Genomic DNA, 23,605 nt, shown 5'->3' with positions numbered 1-23,605 from the left:
AGAATCTGGGGAGACAGGCAAACACAGAGAATCACCACCGAGAGGACCTTACCTGAGGCAGAAGCGGCTGGAGGCGGTAACTGAGAGGATAATTAAAGTGATTTCTGACAAAGTGCAGAGGCTGAGTGTGAGCTAGCTTCAGAGTTAAGAACTCATGGGGCCCAGCCTCAGAGGAGACCCACCTTCATGGGTTCTACCCACAGGTTCTCCTGGTGAAGATCTGTCCTATTTCAGACACGGTTGGGGGAGAGCAATTATGTGTAAATATACTCCGAGTGTTCTCCATAACAAAAGTCTACCTTCCAGGAGCACTTACTTAACCAGACCCTCCTCTGATGGGGGAAGGGCAAGTGCCCACCCACACCCCTGATGCCACTAGCTTCCTGTCTTAGGGAAGAAGAGCAAAAGCGAAGGCCAAGAAATGCTTCCAAAGGTAACAGCCCAGAGCCTCGGGCCCACTGAAACAGTGAGGTGTGTTATTCAATTACAGGACACTTCCCCTACCCCAATCCTACTACCATACAACAGTATAACGGTAGCTGAGTATAGCCAAGACAGCTGCAGGACAGATTCTATTTAAGAAGGAGTTGTTAGGGACACCCAGCAAGAACAGGAGAGGAGGAAAACACAAGGAAACTAGGAGAAAGTCATGTGTCTGGCACCTACAGCTACAGCAACACAACCGAGTCCCTGGTCTGGTCAACACAAAACCTCACTCTAAATGCATAATCACCTCAGTTCCTTTGACTCAATACATCATGTCCAGCTTTCACCAAAAAATCACAAGATGTGCTAAACAGCAAAAAACCATAGTCTTAAGACACAAAGCAAATCACCTCACCCCTGTCAGAACAGCTGAAATCAAAAAGACGAGAAACAACAGGTGTCGCCGAGGATGTGGAGAAAAAGGAACCTTCTTGCATTGCTGGTGGGAATGCAAACTGTGCAACCTCTCTGGAGAACAGCGTGGAGGGTCCTTAAACAATTAAAAATAGAATTATGTGGTGGCCCAGTAATTCCACTACTGGGTATTTACCTAAAGAAAATGAAAACACTAATTCAAAAAGACACGTCCTGAAGTTTATAGCAGCACTATCAGAAGCAGCCAAGATACAGAAAGGCCAAATGTCCATCGACTGATAAATGGACAAAGAAGATGTGGTGTGTATACACACACACATATACACACACACATACACACACGATGGAATATTACTCAGACATAAAACAAATGAAATCTTGCCATTTGCAACAACATGGATGGAGCTAGAGAGTATAATGTTAAGTATAATAAAAATAAGGCAGAGAAAGACAAATACCATATGATTTCACTCATATGTGGAATTTAAGAAACAAAAGAAATGAACAAAGAATGGGGAGTCTGGGTGGCTCAGTCAGTTAAGCGTCCGACTTCGGCTCAGGTCATGATCTCACAGTTCACGTGTTCGAGCCCCATGTCAGGCTCTGTGTTGACAGGTCAGAGCCTGGAGCCTGCTTCGTGCATTCTCTGTCTTCCTCTCTCTCTGCCCCTCCCCGACTTGTTCTCTCTCTCTCTCTCTCTCAAAATAAATAAAACATTAAAATAATTAAAAAAAAAACAAGAAGAAGAAAGAGACAAACAAAAAAGGCAGACTCTTAAATACAGAGGACAAACTGGTGGTTACCAGAGGGAAGTCTGTCTGTGGGGGGATGGGTGAAACAGGTGAAGGGGGTTGACGGTACGTTTATCATGATGAGCACTGAGTGATACTCATGTGCAGAAGATGATACTTCTGCTCATGTACAGAAGTACTGAGTCATTATATTGTACACCTGAAACTAATATAACAATGTATGTTAATTATACCTCAATTAAAAAATAAAACGTTTTAAAAATATCAGGACACGGCTCAGCTATAGCACAGAATTTGAAAGTATAAGATAGGAAATTTTTTAAAATTATGATTAATATGTTAGGAGTGCTAATGGAAAAAGTGGAAAACATGCAAGGACAGAAGAAAATGTAAGCAGAGAAGTGAACACTCTAAGAATCAAAAGGAAATGATAGAAATAATTGAAAATGGTAAGAGAAATGAAGAATGCCTTTGATGGGCTCATTGGTAGACTGGATGTGGCTAAGAAAAGACTCAGTAAGCTTGAAGTTAATAACATCTGCTCAGCCTGAAGCATAAAGAGAAAAAAGAATGAAACAAGCAGGGAACAGAATATCCAAGAATATACAGAACAATTGCAGGAAGAGCAACGTGGGCATGACGAGAACACCAAAAATAAAAGAGAGAGAAAGGAGCAGTGTTTGAAGCAGGAGAAATGTTGGAAGTAATACTGGCTGAGAATTTTCTAAAATTAATGGCAGATGTGAAACCACAGATCCAGAAAACTGAGACCACACCAAGTAGGATTAAATACTTGAAAACTATACCTGGACATGTCCTAATCAAACTGCAAGACAGGAGAGGCAATATCCTGACAGAGGCCACATGAGAAAGGTCTACCTCTGGCATGACAGCGTGAAGAGTCCTGAGGACCCAAAACCCAATGAAACTGGTGAAAATTACTGTGAAAAACAACTATTCGAAACCTCTGGAAATGGTTCTAAGAGCAAATAGCAAATGGAGAAACATCGGGTCTAGAAAATCTATGAAAACCTGGCAGGAAAGGCACGTGCCTGTGATATATGGGCCGAGACCATTCTTCCCTCTACCCCACTGGATCGGCGAGGAGACCTCCCTCAGGAAGGCCGCGGCCAAGGACACAGGAAAGCTGAGTGGGAGCTCTCCCCAGCTTCCGAGCAGAGGGCTTCGTCCAGAGGGCTCTCCCCACCTTCCAGCAGAGGACGGCAGCCTTTCTCATCCTGCACCAGCTGTCTGTTCCTGATTCTCAGTCTCACACAAGGGCAGATGAGACGTGGGGGGGCTCCCTTCTTCCCCTTGGCCCACACTTGTGGAACTGAGGCTGTACCCCAAGCGTGGCACCCTGAAAATGATGGGGCCCTGATCATCTTTGTCTCTTCTACTTAACATTCTACTAGAAGTCCTAGCCAGAGCAATCAAGCAAGAAAAAAAAGGTAACACAGATTGGAAGCGAAGAAAGGAAACTATTCACAGATGACATGATCTCATATATAGAAAGTTGTAAGGAATCTACTAAAAAGCTATTAGAACTAATAAACCAGCTCAGCAAGGTTGCAGGATACAAGATGAATATACTTGAACTCGATTTCAGTACCGTAGCAACGAACCCTCTGGAAATAAAATTAAGAAAACAATTTCATTTAAAAGAGCATCAAAAAGAATAAATTACTTAGGAATAAACTTAACAAAGGAAGTACAAACTCTGAAAACTACAAAACACTATTGAAGGAAACATAAAACATCTTAATAAATGGAAGAATACCCATGTTCATAGGTCAGAAGACCTTGCATTTTTCAGATGGCAATACTTCGATTCTACTGATGTACAGATTCAACACAATCCGTATCAGCTGACTTCTCTGTAGGCCTGACAAGCTGATTCTAAAATTCATATGGAATTCCAGCAGACCAAGAATGTCCAGAAAGATTTTTAAAAAGAAAAACAAAGCGGGAGGGGCACCTGGGTGGCTCAGTCAGTTAAGCGTCCTCCTTCAAATGAGGTCATGATCCCACGGTTCGTGAGTTCGAGCCCCATGTCAGGCTCTGTGCTAAGAGCTCAGAGCCTGGCGCCTGCCTGGGATTCTGTGACTCCCTCTCTCTCTGCTCCTCCCCCGGCTCGTATTCTCTCTACTCTCTCAAAAATAATAAACATTAAAAAATATTCAATAGAAAGAAAGAAAGAAAGAAAGAAAGAAAGAAAGAAAGAAAGAAAGAGAAAAGAAAAGCTGGAGGACTCATACTTCTTCATTTCAAAACGTACTGCAAGGCACAGTAGTCCAGGCAATGTGAGACCAGCCTAAGGATAAACAGATTGGTGGAACAGAACTGAGTGTCCAGAAATAAATGCATATACTGACAGCTAAGAGCCAAGACCATTTAATAGAAAAAGAGTGGTCTTTTTACAAATAGTGCAGGGACAAATGGAGAGATGCGAGCAAAAAAAAAAAAAAAAGTTAGATCCTTATCTCACCCTATATGAAGAAATTAACTCAAAATGTATCAAAAACAAAACCGTAAGACCTAAAACCTAGAAAACTCTTAGAAGTTTTGTAGAAGGTAATTTTCATGACCTGGGGTGTGGATCTGGCAAATGATGCTCAGCTATGACAACAAAAGCACAAGTAACAAAATAAAAAACGGGTAAACTGGACTCTGTCAAAATTACAAATGTTGGTGCTTCAAAGGACATGATCAAGAAAGTGAAATGTCTACAAAACAGGATAAAGTATTCACAAATCATTTGTCTGTTAAGAGACTTGTATCTAAAATATATAAAAAACTCTCTTAATAATTAAAAGACACAAAAATTAAAAATAGGCAAAGGGTCCAAACTGACATTCCTCCAAGGAAGACACACAAATGACTACCACGCACATGAAAAGATGCTCCACATGACTTTTCATGAGGGAAATGCAGGTCAGACCAGAGAGAGAGAAAGCCTCACACCTGTAAGGATGGTTCGAATCAAAATGCCAGATAATCGCAAGGGCCGGCAAGGGTGATCAGAAACTGGGACCCTCACGCTCTGCTGGTGGGAACGACAGTGGCGTAATAACCACTGTGGAGACCAGTCCAGCAGTTTCTCAGACAACTGAACATGGAGCCACTGCTCCTAAAAACATGGAAACACATGTCCCCCAGAATCCCGTATAAGAACGTTTATAGCAGAACTATCTGCAGTAGCCAAACATCAGAACCCCAGCGTGTCAGCTGACGAATGGATAAACAACGTGTGGTCTGTCCACACAACAGAATGTTAAACAGACACCGGGGCGGGGGGGGGGGGGGGGGGAGGGGGATGCAAACATTCTAAACCGGCTGCTGGTGGCGCACACGTCTGTGAACGCACCGAAGACCACGGAGTTGTACCCTTGAAATGGGCGAACTGTCAGGTCTGTGAGTTGTATCTCAGTAAAAGCCGCGGAAAGGAAAGAAGCCAGAGGAGGGAGGGACCTTGTCTGTGGAGGCTCACGGGTAAGAGTCATACTGGGTCCCTCATGAGACACTGTGCATGCAAGAAGACAGCGGGGCAAAATATTTGAAGTGCTAAAAGGAAAAGGACCCACCACGTAGGATGCTGGGTCCAGTGAGTTACTCTTTAAAAGCAGAGAAGAAACCTTGTCGGACAAACAAAAGTCTTCCGGCTGTGAGGGGCCGAGGGGGCGCAGAGCAGCTTGAAGAGCACATGTCCACGAGTCAGGGTCCCCGCAGCCCTGCCCCTGCCCTCTGCCCTCGACCCGCACGCGGCACATGGGTGCGGGCAGGCGGTCTCTGAGAAGGGGACCTGGGGACAGCCCGTCAGGCCCAGGGGCAGAGGGCCACGTCTGGAGGGTGGTCTTGGGCAGGACCCCGGCCCCCACTCCTCGCCCGCCAGAACCTGAGTTCAGCAGCCTCCCCCTCAGGAAGGTTCCGTGGGAAGGGCCACACCAGGTGGTGGGGGGATACATGAGCCCAGAGGAAGAGGGTCCCCAACACCTGACCTGCAGGTGCTGAGAAGGAAGAGGTCAGCCCCAGAGCTGGGAGCGCCTAGGGCTTAGGGGGGCTGTGCCGCTCCCCTGGAGGCAAGGCTGTGCCCCTGAGCCCCCCAGGACGAGGCCGCCACCGCCCACCTGGGGAAGGTCCGACTCCGCAGCTCCTTGATGAAGAGCTGGCTGCCGTTCTGGACGGGCTTCACGTCGGGCGTCTGCCCTGGGCCGTGTTTGTGCCAGGCCCGCTTCTTCTTCACTGTGGGGAGACAGGGGCAGATGGCACCCAGCGTGGGCCCTCCCCTCCCCGCACCACAGGGGCCGGGCCCAGAGGGCAGCTCAGGAGCTGTGAACACTGAGACTCCAGCCTCCGCAGAGGCAGCGCCCCCGATGTCCCCTGGGGGCCACCCACCCACCCCCCCCCCGCCCCTGTGACCTCCCACCCTCCTTGGGTCACGGCCCCACCCCTGCCCTGCCCCTCCCACTCCTCTGGCTCAGCCGACCCCAAAGCTGGGGGAGCCCGGGACCCTTCCCATTAGCACCCAGTCCGCTGAGAGCGCGTCAGAGGCACCTACCGGGAGGTCCCACCAAGGGGACGCCTCCCCTCAAGCTTGTCACCTCGCTGCTGCAACGTTTGCTGCCCGAAGCCCACCACCGGGGCAGGAGCAGGCTGGCACTGCCCTCTGTAGCTCCCGCCCTTCCCACACCCCGCCGGTGCCACCTTGTACTCCTGTGTGTCCCCCTCTGACACCGCCACCCTGACCGCTGACTCCAACTCTCCTTTCCTCGTGTGTGCTCCCAGGGCACCGGGAACCCCACCCTGGACTCTTTACACGCGAGTGCGTGCACACACCCCTAGTGGACTGCGACACATTCGCACGCATGTGCACATGCACACACATGTACCTATACACGTACAAGCACACACCCGTGTGCATGCCCACGCAGCGGACACAGAACATTCGTGTGCACACACATGTATACACACATTCACACACCTACTGGACTGACACATTTGCACACACGTACATGTGCACAGGTATGCACACACAATCACCCGTGTGCACACCCATGAGGTGCACACAGAACACACATGTGCACACGTACTTACTGGACTGTGGCGCATTTGTACACGCATGCATATGCACACATGCGTGCCTTTGGACCCACAAGCACACACCCATGTGCACACCCATGCAGTGCACACAGTACATGCACGTGCACACACATATACACACACACCTACTGGACTGTGGTGCACTTGCACACATGTGCATGTGCACACACGTGTGCGCACGCACAAGGACATACCCGTGTGCACGCCCACGCAGTGCACCCAGAACGTGCACGTGCACACACACATACACACGCACTCACACACTCCTACTGGACTGCAAGCCCCTGGGGGGGAGGGAAGCAATTTCCTTGTGGCCCCAGCCTCTGCCCGGGGCAGCCCCTGGTGACTCGGTGAGTGAGGACGGCACTGGCCCAGAGACCTGTCCCTGGCAGCTGCTGGGTGGGCTGTGAAACAGGCTGGCCCCATGACAGACATGAGACTGGGTCTGAGGGACTGCCAGGGGACCCTCAGGATGCCCATCCCTCACAGACAGGGACAGGGAGGGGGCTGCCACCAATGACCCTTGAGCCTGCCTCCAACAATGGTGTGGCATTTCCATCGCCCTTGGTTTGCCATGGCCAGGGTGTGAGTGGACGTTACGGAAACCCGGCAAGATCCTGTAGAGGGGGGACTCGAACTGGGGGTTCTGGTGGTGGCCCGAGGCACAGACGAGAGACGGAAGGGCTCCACCACTTGTCCAAATCTTTCTTGCCCCACCAGCCTGTAACTGTGTGACCTTGGGCAAGTTACTGGGCATCTCTGTGCTGCATCTTTAATGGCGAGGTCCGGGGCCCTCATGAGCTGCAGGAGGGGAAGGGTGTACGGTGCCCCGTCCACCCCAGGAGCTCTGTGGGGCCCACTGCGCGCACGGCCCCTCCTCTTGGCAAGGCTGCTCGGGCTGAAACCATTTGTTCACGGGGCTCAGTCCCACTCTGGACCCTTGGGCTCTCCCCACACGCCCACGGTGCCTGGCACAGCCCAGCACTAGTGGGCATGCAGGATGTCTGTGAATGGCTGGTCTCCTGGGCACTGCACTGGCACCTCAGTGCCCACCCTCCTCCCTCTGGTTACCCTGGCTCAGGCCTTTTCTTCTCAGCGGTTTGCCAAGTGCGTGCTGAGCAGCCCAGCTCCGCACGGGGGTCACCAAAGCCACAGCTGGCCTGAGAGCCATCCCTGCTTCCTGAAGAGCCAGCAGGCTCAGAGGGAGAGGGTGCTCACGGCCAAGGCAGGGCCTCGGGGCGGGGACACAACTCTGACGATGGCCCAGGTCACCCTGACTCTGAAACCAGCCTCAATATCATCATCCTTCCTTCTGGGCCCACAGCTGCACCAGGACATGACCCTGGGCCGCCTCTCAGGCCCCGGGCTTTAGACTTTACCAGGTGCCCCCCACCGAAGGGCCCGGGGAGCGAGGGCAGCCGTGCATGGCCACAGAGGAGCGATGTGGGCCTCAGCGATGGGGCTGCCTCTGGTGGGAGGCGAGCCTGGCTCCCGGCCAATTACCAGGGGTCCCACGCGTCCAGGGATCAAGGCGGGGGTGGAAGGGGCAGCCCAGCCCGCACACTGGCCGCCATGGGTGACACCGCAGGTGGGGGAGACCAGCGGGGAGACAGATACCCCAGTGCCGTCTGGGGGGCAGCTGAGGTCGGGAGAAGGGAGGCGCTGCGGAGGGGACCCCACGGGGGCCCTTCGAGGTCCCCCCAGGCTGGCACCTGCATCTGCCCCACGCCCCACATCCCAAGGTCTCCCCAGCCAGGTGTGCGGAGGCAAGAGGACACAGATGCCTGGCACCAGGGCCCCGGCCCCAGGGGCCGTGTGGGGAAACCAAGCCTTGGAGGGCAGGTGCGGCCGGGTGATGGGGGCGCAGATGTAAAGGGCAGTGGGGGAAGCAGCGGCGCCCCCACACTCCTGCCAGGACCCAGGCCTGGGAAGCAGGGGCTGACCGGGCTGGCGGCCTTCCTGGGCCCTAACTCCGGACTGGGCATCGAGGAGCACCTGGAGGAGGGACTGGCCCACGTGACGCTGTGGCCGGAGCGTGTGGCCAGGATAACAGCCAGACGCGGAACCGCGAGGGAGGCGGGCGAGCTCTGGGCGCTCCTCGCGCAGCCCTGGCCGGCGGGCTCCCTCCCTCCCCGGGGCCCAGAGGCCAGGGTCCTCTTGTCGTGGCACCCCACCACCCCGACAAGGCACCCTGGGACATCTGCCCAGCGGGAGGCTGGAGCGTGGGGGTGCCAGGTGCCCGCCCCCCAGGGCAGCACAGCCTCATGGGCCCGGGGCGGAGGGGTGTAAGCATCAGGGGAGCAACCAGAGCTGGACACGCAGTGCAGGGTCAGAGCTGCTGTAAGGGCCGAGCCCCCCCTCCTGGGAGCCCTCCTGACTCCTTGCCAGGCCCCAAATCTGTGTGAATCGCCTAAACCTGTGAGCCCCCACCCTCATCTCAGTGCCCACCCCAAACCCACCCAGGGCCCCCCCCCCCCGGCGCAGCCCACAGGCTTGGGGGGCCCCCTGGGGACATGGGGACAGCGGGAGCCCTCACCATGAAGGGTCTGACTGGAGCAGATGCAGCAAACTGACCAGCGTGTCACGGACAGTGACGAGCTCCGGTCTGGGCACAGACACACCTCAAGTGCAGACTGACGGTGACCGGTGTGCGCACTGGTGGGAAGTCCTAGCCTCTGCACCTCTGTCCCTCGTGGACACGTGGCCTCCAGTAGCGACAAGATTTGTAAAACACACGTGCACAGGCACACACATGCACACACGTGCAAACGCACATGCATATTCTTGTGCGCACACGACACTCATGCACACGTGTGCCCACGTTCATGCACACACCCACACACGTGGACGCACATGTGAACATTTCTGCGCACATTCACGCACACACATAACATGCATGTGCGCACACACGCAGAGCCAGGGAGGGGCCGCGGTGCCCACATGCCCCGGCGGCTACCTGGCTAGAAGTGCCAGGAAGGGTCGCCCGCACTTGGCTTTCAGCATCGGTACAGGGCCCCCGTACAGGGTAGCTGGGACTCCCCAGCGCAGGGGCAGGGTCTCAGTCAGCAGGCACACATGCCCTCAACAGTGGGTAAGCTCACAGTCAGGGAAAGGGGGTTCCGGGACACGCGGTGATGTGGAAGTCACATTGTATGTGAGCACCAACACGCACCTCGGCACCCTACTGTCGCCCAACTTGAGCCCCGATTCATGGAAGAGCCCCCAGACCTCAGGGCCTTGCCCCACCCTCCCTCAGGCCACTCAGCTCTGTTGTGGGGCAGGCGGGGTCTCCTAGCTCCAGTCCTGCTCTGTCCCTGCCCTGCCCCAGGACCACATGGTGTGACCGCCCAGTCCCCACCCTGTTCATCCCCCCAGGCCCTGAGCCTCCTCTGTGGCTCATGAAGTGTTGGGAGATGTCGGTTAACCCACAGGTTACCCTCCCACATCTGCTGTAAAGCAGTGACCAGAATGATGTCCAGGTAATCACAGCAGACTGTGAGCGCCAGCTCCTGGGGGACGAGGATAATTCAGGGACCCGGGAACCTTCCTGCTGCTCTCACGCATTGGTGCTTTACCGCGTGATGACCATGTGCCAGGGGCTGGAGAATGAGAGCCCGGCCGATGCAGCCCCACGGCCACCTGGTGACCATGGCGCACAGGCCAGAGGTGACCCCACCTGCCTCTCCCAGCTTCCCAAGTGACCAGGGCACAGCCCCCGAGACCGCCAGGGCCAGCCCCACCCCACAGAACAGGGCGCTGGCACCCTCGCTTACCCACGCTGGATCCACAGTAATCACCCCCCAGGAGCTGGGGATCCAGTCTCTGCCTTGTGACTGGACACCAGGAGGGGCGCTCCCTTTGAAGGGGGTGAAAGGCCTCCTGGTGCCTGGGGCCAAATGTGGCCCCCACCCTCCTCCCCCAGTTAACCCAGGGCTCAGGATGACAGGGCTGTCATCAGCCACCCAGCCAGGGTCAGTGTCCAGCCCGCACCTTCTATGAGCACCCACGCCCCCCAGCCCAGGCCAGAAACCTGAGGCCACGTTAATACCCCCATGCCATTTGTCTTGTCCCCAGGCCAGGCCCCTCCCAAGACACCTGCAGACCAGGGCACACCCCCTATGTGGCTCAGCCTCAGAACTCCCCTCCTAGCAGGGACACAGCCCCCCATGGAGCCACCATGGATGAACCTGCTCCCTAAGAAGCCCCCACAGGATGTGCCATACACCCCCCACAGGACCAGCAGGCAGTTTGAGAAAGGGCCTCTCCCAGCAGAGGGCACTGGAGAAGGGACAGCAGATCCCCAACACAGGCACTCCCAGACCTTGTGTGGTGTTCCCATCTCAGATGGGCCTGGCCCCTCTGAGAGCACAACCTGGGTGGCTTCAGTTGCACCCATGGGCAGGAGCCGATCGGGAGGTCAGTGACAGGTCCACAGGGGCAGGAGCAGGTCGGGAGGGGCAGTGACAGGTCCATAGGGGCAGTGAGCAGGGCCGGCAGTGGTCCCAGGCACCAGTGTGCAACTACCCAGGGCGTTCACCCAGAAAGCCAGGCCAGGGCGAGTGCAAACTGAGGGTCAGCAGCACAGCCCCTACTTACGGGTAGACTTCCCGTGGGTTTTCTCGCAGTTGGGGCAGTGGTATATGTCGATGTCTGGGGCCTCCTCCTCTTCCACTCCCACACAGCTGAAACAGAGGAAACACAGATGTGGCCAGCATTCAATGCCTCAAGTACTTGCCCAGCAGAACTTCAGGCAACTCCTGCTCAGCCCACAGGAGGGGCCCGCAGTGGTGTGAGTGCAGACGGAGCAGACCATGTGTGAGGACAGTGGCCCACAAGGACAGGACAGGGGAAGAGGAGGAGGAAGGAGGCAGGGGCAAGGACGGTCTTGCTACGCATGACCAGCACACACAGAGGGACCAGGCCGTCCAACAGGCCTGCCTGCATGAGGCCACCGCTATCCTGTCACCTAGAACCAGAGAGGCCAAGGGTGTCTCGGAGGTGGGCTGCCCCCACCACTTCACCGGGGGCAGCTCGGGGCCATGGGTTAGGCCCCTCCTGACCCCATGGGGGGCTCCTGTCCCAGGGGTGGTACTACAGCGCTGGGACAACTGAGTATCAAAAGAATGAAGTTGAATCCCTACCTCACACCATATAAAAAATTAACTAAACATGGATCAACAACCTAAATACAAGGCCTAGCACTGTAAAGCTCTAAGAAGAGGACATGGTACACCCTCATGACCATGGATTTGGTCATGGATTCCTAAATAGGACACCAAAAACACGAGCAACAAAACAAAAAATAAACTGGGTATCATCAAAATGTAGAACTCTCGTGCATTAAAGGTCACCACAAAGACAGTAAAAAGGTAACATAAAGAATGGGAGAAAGTATTTGCAAAGTACTAGCGTCCAAAAGGCACAACGAGCTTTACAGCTCAGCAAGAAAAGGAACCAGAAATCAACTATTAAACGGGCAAAGGGCCTGAACAGGCATTTCTCCAAAGGTGAGATGCAAACGGCCCACAAGCTCAGGAAAGACGCTCATCATCCTTAGTCATCTAAAGTCACCGGAATGTGCATCAAAACCATGAGATGCGACCCACACCCATGAGAATGGCTACAGTTTTCACAAGAATAAAACACGGGGAAGACAGCAAGTGCCGGTGGGGATGTGGTAAAATGAGAACCCTCTTGCATCGCTGGCGAGGATATAAAGATGGCACAGCATCTATGGAAGTGGTTTGACGGTCCCCCAAAAGGTTACACACAGAATTATGAGAGGCCCCAGCAATCCCACTCCTGAGTCTGTGCCCCAAAGACCTGGGAATGGGGACTCCAACACCAATGTTCACGGCAGTGTTGATCCCAATGGCCAAAATGTCCATCAGCTGATGAATCGATGACACGCATGGCACGTCCACATGACGGAGCAGTACTCAGCCCTGAAAAGGAAGGGGTGCTGGCACCTGCTGCAGCATGGGTGAACCCCAGAAACTCAAGCTGAGTGAAAGAAGCCAGACACAGAAGGTCATGTGTGGGACGACCCCATCCGTATGCAGTGCTCGGAGGAGGTAGAGGACCGACCAGCGGAGCCAGAGGCTGGGGGTGGGGAATGGGCAGTGACGGTTCAGTGGACATGGGGTCCATTTTTGGGGTCAAATATTTTGGAACTGGGTGGAGGCAATGTCTGCACAACACGGGGAAGGTACTAAATGCCACTAAAGCGTTCACTTTAAAATGGTTAAGTTTCACGTTATGTGAATTTTATGTCAATCAAAAAGACAACGGACCTGCCTGGGCCCATGTCATTGGTCACCACCGTCACCCAGCCATCACTAAGGCTGGCTGAGCGCTCCCTCTGTACCGGGCAGCATCGAGGACTGTACTGGACGCGTGCGATCCCGCGGCGGCAATGACCATCACTCGCCCCATCACGAGGAGGAGCCCGGGTGCTCCAGGTAAGGCTGCTGCCCAGACCCCAAGCGCCCCCTCACTGTGGCCCCTGCCCCCTGGCCCAGGGGGGCGCTCCGCGCACAAGACCCTCCGCAGCCACTGCAGCCCCCAGGGCCCTAGACACTGCCTCCCACAGCTGCCACGGGCCACCATCCCGGGAGCAGAGCCTGAGCCCAGAAAGGCCCTGGCAAATGCTTTTGAACACATGGAGTCTACTCTTCACCTCAGAACACAAATGGAGCTGAAGTCCCCGCGGCCTAAAGAGTCGGGTGTAAAAGACAAACCTGTCCAGAGAGGCCATGAGGGTGCGTTTGTCTGCTCGCTTTCTAAACAAACAAACACAAAGCAAATCGGAGAGGACGCTGCCGAGCTGAGAGAGAGCTCCAAGCCCACGGCAAACTTTGAAGTCCTAACTACGGAAAACACCCGCAGCAAATACGCGGTGTCCCTACCTGCCCGCCAGGAACCATGCAGGAGGCGCATTTTCCCCACGCAGGAGGAAGAACACGTCTGCGGCCCACTAACCACCAGGAGAGGGGGGAGCGAGACCCACATTACCGGGTCAGCCACCCGGCAGATGCACCGGACCAGACACTCTGATCTGGAAACACTGCAGGCGGGGGGCGCCCCGGGGACAGCAAACAGCCAGGTCACCCCTGGTCTGTCTCCACGGCCCACGCTGCCCACCAGTGCCCCAGCGAGCGACGGCACATCCCCCACGCCGTCCCCACCCCCTATCGGCAGCCAGCTCCCTCCGGGGCCTCAGACCCACCTCGGCAGCCTGGCAGCTCACTCGGCCCCCTCCCCCGGGAGCGGGAGCTCTGCACCCCGGACCCTGGGTCAGCTGGCCTCGGTGTGCTCATCCGTCGATCAGAGATCACACTGGTGTGAGGCCAGCAGGGGCTGGGCAACGGCACAGCTGGGCACGCGGTGAGCCCCCATCGCCCGCACCCTCTAGCAGTCGCGCGCTTGAGCAAGAGGTAGAGCCCTGCAGACATTCGGGTCCCGGTGGGTCTAGAAACCGGACCCCAAACCCACCCCCATGTGCACACCCCACGTCCACACCGCGTGTCTACTTGCCAATTCCACGCCCTGCATCCACACCCAGAGTCCACACTCCAGGTCCATGCCCCGACTCTACATCCTTTAGCCACACCCAGAGCCACGCCTCATGGCCAAACCCCACGTCCACACCGCGTGTCCACACCCTGAGTCCACACTGCTCTAGGCCGCCTGCCACTGGCAGCTCCCGGAACAGACGGACGTCCAGGATGGCCATGGGTACCCTAGGTCCCATCACGTACTCCTGCCTGGCCACAAGACTCTAGGGACACACAAGGAGCCCACCATGCACATAGGATGTCTGAGGTCAGATCAAACTCAGCCGCACAGACGGGGGCCCTTTCACTGGTCAGGGGTCAGATCCACGGTGGAAGGGGGCTCCGCCCCAGCTCTAAGAGAGCAGAGGGAATGGGGGCTGACATCAACATACCTTAACCTCCCCCAACCCAATCAGCACCTGCTGGTCCCACGTGTCCAGAAGCCCCATCATGCCCTGGAAGGGCCAGGGCACGAACCACACGACAGGAGGGGGAGCTGAGGCCCGGGGGTCACAAATGTGCACGCCGATACCCCTTTCCAGCCCTGGGGGCTCCTTCTTTACCACACCACCACTTAGGGGTGCTGGTCAACCTGAGCCCAGATGGGCTGGCCATCTGCTGCCCTGCACAGGGAGGCCAGACCGAAAGGGAGAGTGGGGGGTGGGGGTGTGGGTCCCTCGTTCCGCCCAAGACACCTCGGGGCTGCCCCTCACCTGGGAGGGCCGCCCAGGGCCTGGACCCAGGGCAGGTGCTGCGGCCACAGCCAAGGCCTCTCCCCTAATGGCTGATGCCAGCAACTCCCCCACGACTGGCATGTGCCACCACCCGGGCCCTGACACCTGTGCCTGTGACCCTGACAAGGGCCACCTGAGTGTGGAAACCAAGGTCCCAGAGCCAGCCCCCTGGCTGTGTGTGTGCGAGACACCTCCTAACTCCGGCGTCTCAGGGTCCTAGGACCCCACAGTCAGTGTGAACTGCCCGGCAGCAGTTCTCCTGAAACAGCTCGCCTACTTTATTGCCCCAAAGTTAGGGCTTCCCCAGTGCCTCCCGAGAAATTACTGGGGAAATCACCCCAAAACCTAAAAGAACAACAGCTGTGGACAAGCTACAAGCATTTTCCCCGCCCTAAAGCCAGCAGCAAAGACGTGGAGTCTGGAGGAGACTCCCTAGGGCCCAGGCCCCGGGTGTGTGCCTTCAAATCTCCTTAGGTGAGCAATCCTCATGTTAAAGGCAAAACAGAAGCAACCACCTCATTAACCTGCCCGGCCCAAGGCGAGATTCAGCCGGCAGGTGGTCCGAGAGGGAAGAAAACCCCCAACATGCACACGCCTGAAGGTGGGCTCCACACCACGTCCTCTGTAGCACCCCCCACCCCCACCCTGTAAGGGCCCCCTGATTCGGAGATCACCTCCCTGTGGAGACGGCTACTGGGTCAGGACAAGAGCTGGGCGCCCAAGGACTTCGCTGGGCGGATGTGGGGGCTCGGCTTGCCCGCCGCCCCTCCGTCCTGCCGCGCGTCTGAAGGGGACGCCTGAGGCCTCGCCTGACCCTGCCCGTGTGGGTGCTCGTGCAGAGCTGCAGCGGACAGAGGCTCAGGAGGGCCTGGTGTGCCAAGGGGGGGTGAGGAGACACCTGACTCCGGCTTCTCCACCAAAGGTGGGCATGAGAAGCGGGCACTAGAGCCTCCCCATGCTCCGGCCCCAAGCAGGGGTTCAAAGTTACCGGCTGAGGTCCAGGGACGGATTCAGGACAAGGGGTGTGGATAAGCTGAGAGCCGGTCTGCTGTGTCCCGTCCCCACATTGCGCTCACATGGCATCTGTACAAGGCAGTCCCACGGGACACTGGCCCTGCGGAGACTGTGACCTCGGAAGGTCTGTGAGGCTGGGAGCTGTGAACCAAGTGAGAGCAGCTGTGGTGCCTGGGGGAGCAGGGAAGAGAGCACAGAGGGATAGAGAGAGGGGAGAGGGGGGAGGGGGGAGGGGGAGAGGAGGGGAAAGGGGGAAGGACAATGGGGAAGGGAGGGAGGGGAGGGAGGAGGAGAGAAGGGAGGGAGAAGGGGGTGGCAGGGGGAGGGGAGGGGAAGGGGGAGTGGGAGGGGAGGGAAGGGGAGGGGAAGGGGGAGGGGAAGGGGGAAGGAGGATGGGGAAGGAAAGGAGGGGAGGGAGAAGAAGGGAAGGGAGGGAGGAGGGGAGAAGGGAGAGAGGAGTTGGGAAGGGAGGGAAGAGGGGGGAGGGGAGGGGGAGAGGAGGGAGAGGAAGGCAAGGGAGAGGGAGGGTAAGGGGAGGAAGGAGAAGGAGGGGAGGGAGAGAAGAGGAGGGAGGGAGGAAGGAGGAGGGGGGAGGGAAAGGAAGGGGAGGGGAGAGAGGGGAAGGAGGAGGGGAGGTAAGGCGGAGGGGAGAGGGAGGGGAGAAAAAGAAGGGAGGGGGAGGGGAGGAGGGAGAAGTGGGAGGGGAGGACAGGGGGACACAGGGAGGAGGCGAGCAGGGTAGTTGACAGGAGCGGGACAGAGACAGCAAACCAGGGGCTGGAGGGGTGTCATGGGTTCACAGGATAAGACCCTAGGACATCGGTTCTATAACAGAACAAGAACAGCCTCGGCGGCAGGGACAGGGCAGCCCCACAGCGGCATCATCTGTCTGTTGTGTGAGCAGCATCCCCGGGTGGACAGGGGCCTCGGGGCCACCCAGGTGACCTAGCCCCAGGGGCCCTGGTGGGAGGCCAGGCACCCAGGTGGTGGGCAGCAGGCAGGAGCGTGGGTTCAGGAGCATACCTAAGACATGGCCTCAGGCCCTGCTGACCCTGCCCTCCCTCCTGGGACCCCAGGACACAGGCTCCGGGAGTGAGCATCTCCACAACTTGCAGGCCCCTGGGGCGCAGGGCGGCAGTGCTGTGACAGCAGAGTGAGAGGACAGGCAGCACGGAGCATGGACCCAGGCCCGGAGCCTAGAGGAGCGGAGGCCACAGGCCCAGCCAGCGGCCCTCACTGGGGTGAGATGCTCAATGCACATCCAGGACACAGACGGGGGCCCCACACAGCAAGAGCCACGGGCCACGGGCCACAGGCCAGAGCTGGGGCTGGCCACTCGGCGTGTGGCCACACAAACACTGAGAGTCAAGGAAACAAACCCGTCACCATGTGCTCGGTGCTCTGTGTGGCCGGGATGCCACGGGACCATCTTCAGAAGAACAAAGTACATCTTTACATGCTGAGGAGGAAAGAATCCAGTGTGTCCTGAAGTGGAAAACACACATTGGAGCACAAGGTGTGTACAGCTCCTTCTGGTGGAGAACCCAGAACAAAATTATGTCTGTGTGTGTGACTGTGTGTGTGTGTACATGTGTGCCTGGTGTTACATGTGTGTGGTGCTGTGCGTGTACTTGTGTGTGAGTGTATACACGTGTGCACATGCATGTGAGCATGGTGTGTACATGCATGTTAGTGTGTACAGGCATGGGTGCGTGCATGTGTGTACATGTGTGGGGTGTGTGCATGCACGGGTAGATACATGTATGTTAGTGTTGTGTACATGCATGGTGTGTGTGTATATGTGGGGCTGCACGTGTGCTCTGTGTGGGTGTGTGTACATGTATATGAGGGTGTGTGTGTACATGTGGGGGTGTGTGTGCATGTGTGTTGCATGCCTGAGTGTGTACATGCATGTGTGTGTATATGCATGTGTGGGTGTGTACATATGTGCCTGAGTGTGTACATGCATGTGTGTGTGCACATGTGGGTGAGTGTGTGCATGCATATGTGTGTACATGCACGTGTGGGTGTGTACATGCATGTGTGGGTGAGTGTGTACATGTGCCTGAGTGTGTACATGCATGTGTGTGCATGAATGCATGTGTGTGCATGCACGTGTGGTGTGTGCATGCATGTGCGTGGGTGGGTGTGCATGCATGTGTACATGCGTGGGCGAATGCGTATATGTTGTCTGCATGTATACATGCATGTAGGTGTGTGTACATGCATCTGCGGGTGTGCATGTACATATAGGTGGGGTGTGTGTGTGTGTGTGTGTGCTGTATGCCCAAGAGTGTACCTGCGTGTGTGTGTGTGTGTGTGTGTGTACACGTATGTGTGCCTGTGCTCCTGTCAGAGCTCCTTCGACCACTGGCTTGGAAGCCAGCGGTGACACCCACTGAGGGCAGAAGGCAGAAGGCGCATTTCCAAGGCGTGTGACCCGTGAGGCCGGAGGCTGGTTTACCTGAGCCACCAGTGACCCCACATCTGGCACAGAGTCTGCCCCAAACAGGTTCAAGCTGATGTGGTGCCAAGAGCCCAGTAAGTAGAAAGACAGCAGGTAGGGGGTGCGGGGGACAAAACAGCGAAGAAGAAGGCCAAGAGGAGGCCCTGAGGGGCGGAGGGGACGATAGACACTCCGTACAGCAGCTGTCCTCCCCGGGGAGGCCTGGGCTCTCGGCTCCTCCTGCAAAACCCACATGTGCCCCGTGGGGCTGCTCTGGCTATGAGGCCCTCATGGCAACAAGGGGCCCAGGGAGGAAGGGGCTTTTCCAAGATCGTCCCAAGGGACCCCCCCCCACCCATTCTGCCCTCCAGCCTGCAGACTTTGTAGAACCCAGGGTTAGGACCCTGCACACAGAGCTTCCGCCCAGCCTGGACACCCCACACCACACTGCTAGGGTTTATGAATTATGTCCTGAACCCACAATTAAATTGCATCATGGCTTTTCCTATTATTCCTGTCAAGAGTGTTGATTTAACATAAGCCACAACTTCTGTAGCCCTGTCTTGACATTTACTGTTTAAATTACAGGAGGAGCCTGGGGGGGGGGGGGGGAAAGAAGTGGCCCCTTTCAACTGCAGCGGGGAGGGGTGGGCACAGCCTGCCCTCATGCGGCTCCCGGGAGCTCAGCAGTGGCAATGCCGAGCTGTCACGACACGGGCGGGGCTGCAGGTGCTGGTCGTGCACCTGCCGTGGCAGGACCCACGTGGGAGGGCGCCTCCTGAGCTACGGCCACGAGCTTCCTAAAGGTTGCTACTCTCCAGGCCAGGACTCCACACCTACACACCTGTTCTAAGGCAAAAAGAGATGCACACAAGATTGACGCGCAAAGTGGGTCGTCCATGATTACTCAAAATAGCAGAAATCAGGAGCAGCAAACCCGCCACCAGGAGGTCGGGCACCCGGGCACGCTGCGCTCTCACAGCGGAAATGTTCCGCAGCCGTTCAAACTCAGGTCACACACGTGTTTGGGTTTAGACATTTAAGAGCTGCAGACACTGAAACTATAGCCTGGTGCACAGCCGCACCCAGGAGGGCTCCCCACGCCTCACTCCAGGTGACGGCAAGCTTGTTTTCTCTTCACACTCTCGGAAAATGAGCACGCATTCCCTTTGTGAGAGGCAGCAAGGTCCTGCTTTATTCTGAAGGTCGGAAGGGCTTCCCGGCGCCCCTCCCTAGCTCAGCCCCTCCCATCTTTCCCAGGTCCTGGGGCCGCACAGAGGCCTCCTGAGCCGTGCGCCCCGCAGAGAGGCTGGGACACCCACCTTGGGGACGGCTGAGGGCTGCTGGGTGTCCCCTGGAGGGCCTGCTGGGGGAGGGCCAGGCCAGCAGACGCTTGCGTGCAGGTGTGAGTAGCCAGGGAGTACCAGAAGGCATGGTGGGGGTGTCCCGAACGCCCATCACCGGCCGCAGTGACTCCCGTCCCTCCTCCTGCCCTCTCCCTCGTGGCAACCTCGCCCCATGTCAAGCCGCCCCCTTTCAGGACTGCTCTGCTCCCCCCATTCCTGCCTGCTGACCCATTCCGGGTCTCCAGAGATGCCCAGAAACTGGTCATTAACAACTTCCACAGGGAGCAGCCATGGGGACACAACTTGGTCATCACTCAGCTTCAAGATGGCCATTTGCCCCGTGCCATATTCAACACAGTCCCTGAGACCCTAACTGTGCCAACAGCAGCTAAGTCCCTTAGCAGTCAGCCACTGGCCCAGGTGCCACAGGACCCTCTCCATGTGAACGGATGGACCACAGCGTGAGAAGGGACATGACAGCCCCCAGGCCACACACAGTGAGCAGGGCCCGCTCGGGACGCTGCTGGGCAGCGACTGTCCATCGAATTTGCTGATTCCACCCTGAGAGCCTCAGCACCATGTGCAAGGGGAATTGAGGCCCGGAGAGGCCTGAGCCTGCCGGGACCACATGGGAAGAGGTGGGAAAACACAAAACTATGCCTGACCAGTGATTTAAATCATGACTTTAAGTAAATACTTCACAGAAAAAAACACAAATGGCCTTTAAACATGGGAAGAAATGCAACAGCACCGTAGTGAGATATGCATCCCAACTGTGAGAAGCTTTCCACCCATCTGCTGCACAGCCTGAGGGGCTGCAAGGGACGTGGTGGCGTGACACACACACAGGCATCCTCATGTGTCCTCAGCAGAAACACAGTGGCACAGCCTCTGGGGTGGGAGCAGCTGACAGAAAGTACGCATACCCTTGTCTGCGGTCCTCCTCCAGAAATGCCCAGGTACACAGGTGCAGGAGTGACCTGGACATTTACAGCAGCGGCAACCAGGTGTCCATCCATGAAAAGCTTAGGTAAATATATGGAATGCCAAGAAGTACAAACTCTACCCTTGCTGACCCGGAACGGTCTCCAGGATGCACTGGCCCTTCCGTGCTGACCCGGAACAGTCTCCAGGATGCACTGGCCCTTCCGTGCTGACCCGGAACAGTCTCCAGGATGCACTGGCCCCTCCCGTGCTGACCCGGAACAGTCTCCAGGATGCACTGGCCCTTCCCGTGCTGACCTAGAACAGTCTCCAGGATGCACTGGCCCTTCCTGTGCTGACCCGGAACAGTCTCCAGGATGCACTGGCCCTTCCCGTGCTGACCCAAAACAGTCTCCAGGATGCACTGGCCCTTCCCGTGCTGACCCAAAACAGTCTCCAGGATGCACTGGCCCTTTCCGTGCTGACCCGGAACAGTCTCCAGGATGCACTGGCCCTTCCTGTGCTGACCCGGAACAGTCTCCAGGATGCACTGGCCCTTCCCATGCTGACCCAAAACAGTCTCCAGGATGCACTGGCCCTTCCCATGCTGACCCGGAACAGTCTCCAGGATGCACTGGCCCTTCCCATGCTGACCTAGAACAGTCTCCAGGATGCACTAGCCCTTCCCGTGCTGACCCAAAAGAGTCTCCAGGATGCACTGGCCCCTCCCGTGCTGACCCAAAACAGTCTCCAGGATGCATTGGCCCTTCCGTGCTGACCCGGAACAGTCTCCAGGATGCACTGGCCCTTCCGTGCTGACCCGGAACAGTCTCCAGGATGCACTGGCCCTTCCGTGCTGACCCGGAACAGTCTCCAGGATGCACTGGCCCTTCCGTGCTGACCCGGAACAGTCTCCAGGATGCACTGGCCCTTCCCATGCTGACCTAGAACAGTCTCTAGGATGCACTGGCCCTTCCGTGCTGACCCGGAACAGTCTCCAGGATGCACTGGCCCTTCCCATGCTGACCTAGAACAGTCTCCAGGATGCACTGGCCCTTCCGTGCTGACCCAGAACAGTCTCCAGGATGCGCTGACCCTTCCTGTGCTGACCTAGAACGGTCTCCAGGATGCACTGGCCCTTCCCGTGCTGACCCAGAACAGTCTCCAGGATGCACTGGCCTTTCCCGTGCTGACCCAAATCAGTCTCCAGGATGCACTGGCCCTTCCCGTGCTGACCTAGAACAGTCTCCAGGATGCACTAGCCCTTCCCGTGCTGACCCAAAAGAGTCTCCAGGATGCACTGGCCCCTCCCGTGCTGACCTGGAACAGTCTCCAGGATGCACTGGTCCTTCCGTGCTGACCTAGAACAGTCTCCAGGATGCACTGGCCTTTCCCGTGCTGACCCGAAACAGTCTCCAGGATGCACTGGCCCTTCCGTGCTGACCCAAAACAGTCTCCAGGATGCACTGGCCCCTCCCGTGCTGACCCGGAACAGTCTCCAGGATGCACTGGCCCTTCCGTGTTGACCTAGAACAGTCTCCAGGATGCACTGGCCCTTCCGTGCTGACCCAAAACAGTCTCCAGGATGCACTGGCCCCTCCCGTGCTGACCCAGAACAGTCTCCAGGATGCACTGGCCCTTCCGTGTTGACCTAGAACAGTCTCCAGGATGCACTGGCCCTTCCCGTGCTGACCCGGAACAGTCTCCAGGATGCACTGGCCTTTCCCGTGCTGACCCAAAACAGTCTCCAGGATGCACTGGCCCTTCCGTGCTGACCCAAAACAGTCTCCAGGATGCACTGGCCCTTCCGTGCTGACCCAAAACAGTCTCCAGGATGCACTGGCCCTTCCCGTGCTGACCTAGAACAGTCTCCAGGATGCACTGGCCCTTCCGTGCTGACCGAAAACAGTCTCCAGGATGCACTGGCCCCTCCCATGCTGACCCGGAACAGTCTCCAGGATGCACTGGCTCTTCCGTGCTGACCTAGAACAGTCTCCAGGATGCACTGGCCCTTCCCGTGCTGACCCGGAACAGTCTCCAGGATGCACTGGCCTTTCCCGTGCTGACCCAAAACAGTCTCCAGGATGCACTGGCCCTTCCGTGCTGACCCAAAACAGTCTCCAGGATGCACTGGCCCTTCCGTGCTGACCCGGAACAGTCTCCAGGATGCACTGGCCCTTCCCATGCTGACCTAGAACAGTCTCCAGGATGCACTGGCCCTTCCCGTGCTGACCCGGAACAGTCTCCAGGATGCACTGGCCCTTCCCGTGCTGACCCGGAACAGTCTCCAGGATGCACTGGCCTTTCCCGTGCTGACCCAGAACAGTCTCCAGGATGCACTGGCCCCTCCCGTGCTGACCCGGAACAGTCTCCAGGATGCGCTGGCCCTTCCCATGCTGACCCGGAACAGTCTCCAGGATGCACTGGCCCTTCCCGTGCTGACCCGGAACAGTCTCCAGGATGCGCTAGCCCTTCCCGTGCTGACCCGGAACAGTCTCTAGGACATACTGTTCAACAAAGAGCATAAGTTGCAGTGTATATGGTGCACACCCATTTTTTTTGGCTGGGTACTGTTAGAAATGCATAAACATGCCCCTCTGTGACCAGAATGTTCTGGAAAGACTCAGAAACCTGACCCCAGTGGCCATCTCTTGAGGGCTGGTGGTCAGCAGGGAAGGGACAGACTCATCACTGGAGACAAGTTTTTGATTGTTGAATATTTTCCTGTGTGTGCACGTTACTGTCCTCCTTAAAAAAATTTAAAGAACAACTATAATCACAATAAGCTGATTGGATTCAAAGCAGAGCCTTTTAAACTCTTATACGTGCGGTCTTTAAAAAATACTCTTCTGACTCTCAAAAATAAACCTGT

General features: G+C 56.7%; 1 protein-coding gene across 2 annotated transcripts in view; it reads right to left on the bottom strand.

Annotated features, from left to right (window-relative positions):
* The window catches only part of PHF2 (PHD finger protein 2), an 80,985-nt gene that overhangs the window by 32,170 nt on the left and 25,210 nt on the right, over positions 1-23,605 (bottom strand). The window contains exons 1-3 of one of the 2 annotated variants that reach the window (XM_047100664.1): positions 12,537-12,623; positions 11,310-11,395; positions 5,741-5,855 (exon numbers count right to left, since the gene is read on the bottom strand). In XM_047100664.1, the coding sequence (XP_046956620.1) occupies positions 5,741-5,855; positions 11,310-11,395; positions 12,537-12,601 (266 nt within the window). In that variant the 5' untranslated portion in view covers positions 12,602-12,623. Of the gene's footprint in view, positions 1-5,740; positions 5,856-11,309; positions 11,396-12,536; positions 12,624-23,605 lie in introns of those variants that run through there. The other variant, XM_047100656.1, reaches the window with a different exon arrangement.

The sequence above is a fragment of the Lynx rufus genome, unplaced genomic scaffold (genome assembly GCF_022079265.1).
Source record: "Lynx rufus isolate CCGP_SWC_20201006 ecotype Redwood Valley unplaced genomic scaffold, mLynRuf1.p SCAF_10, whole genome shotgun sequence".
Lineage (NCBI taxonomy): Eukaryota > Metazoa > Chordata > Mammalia > Carnivora > Felidae > Lynx > Lynx rufus.
The sequence above is the reverse complement of the archived record's forward strand: the minus strand, read 5'-3'. Positions and strand labels throughout refer to the sequence as shown.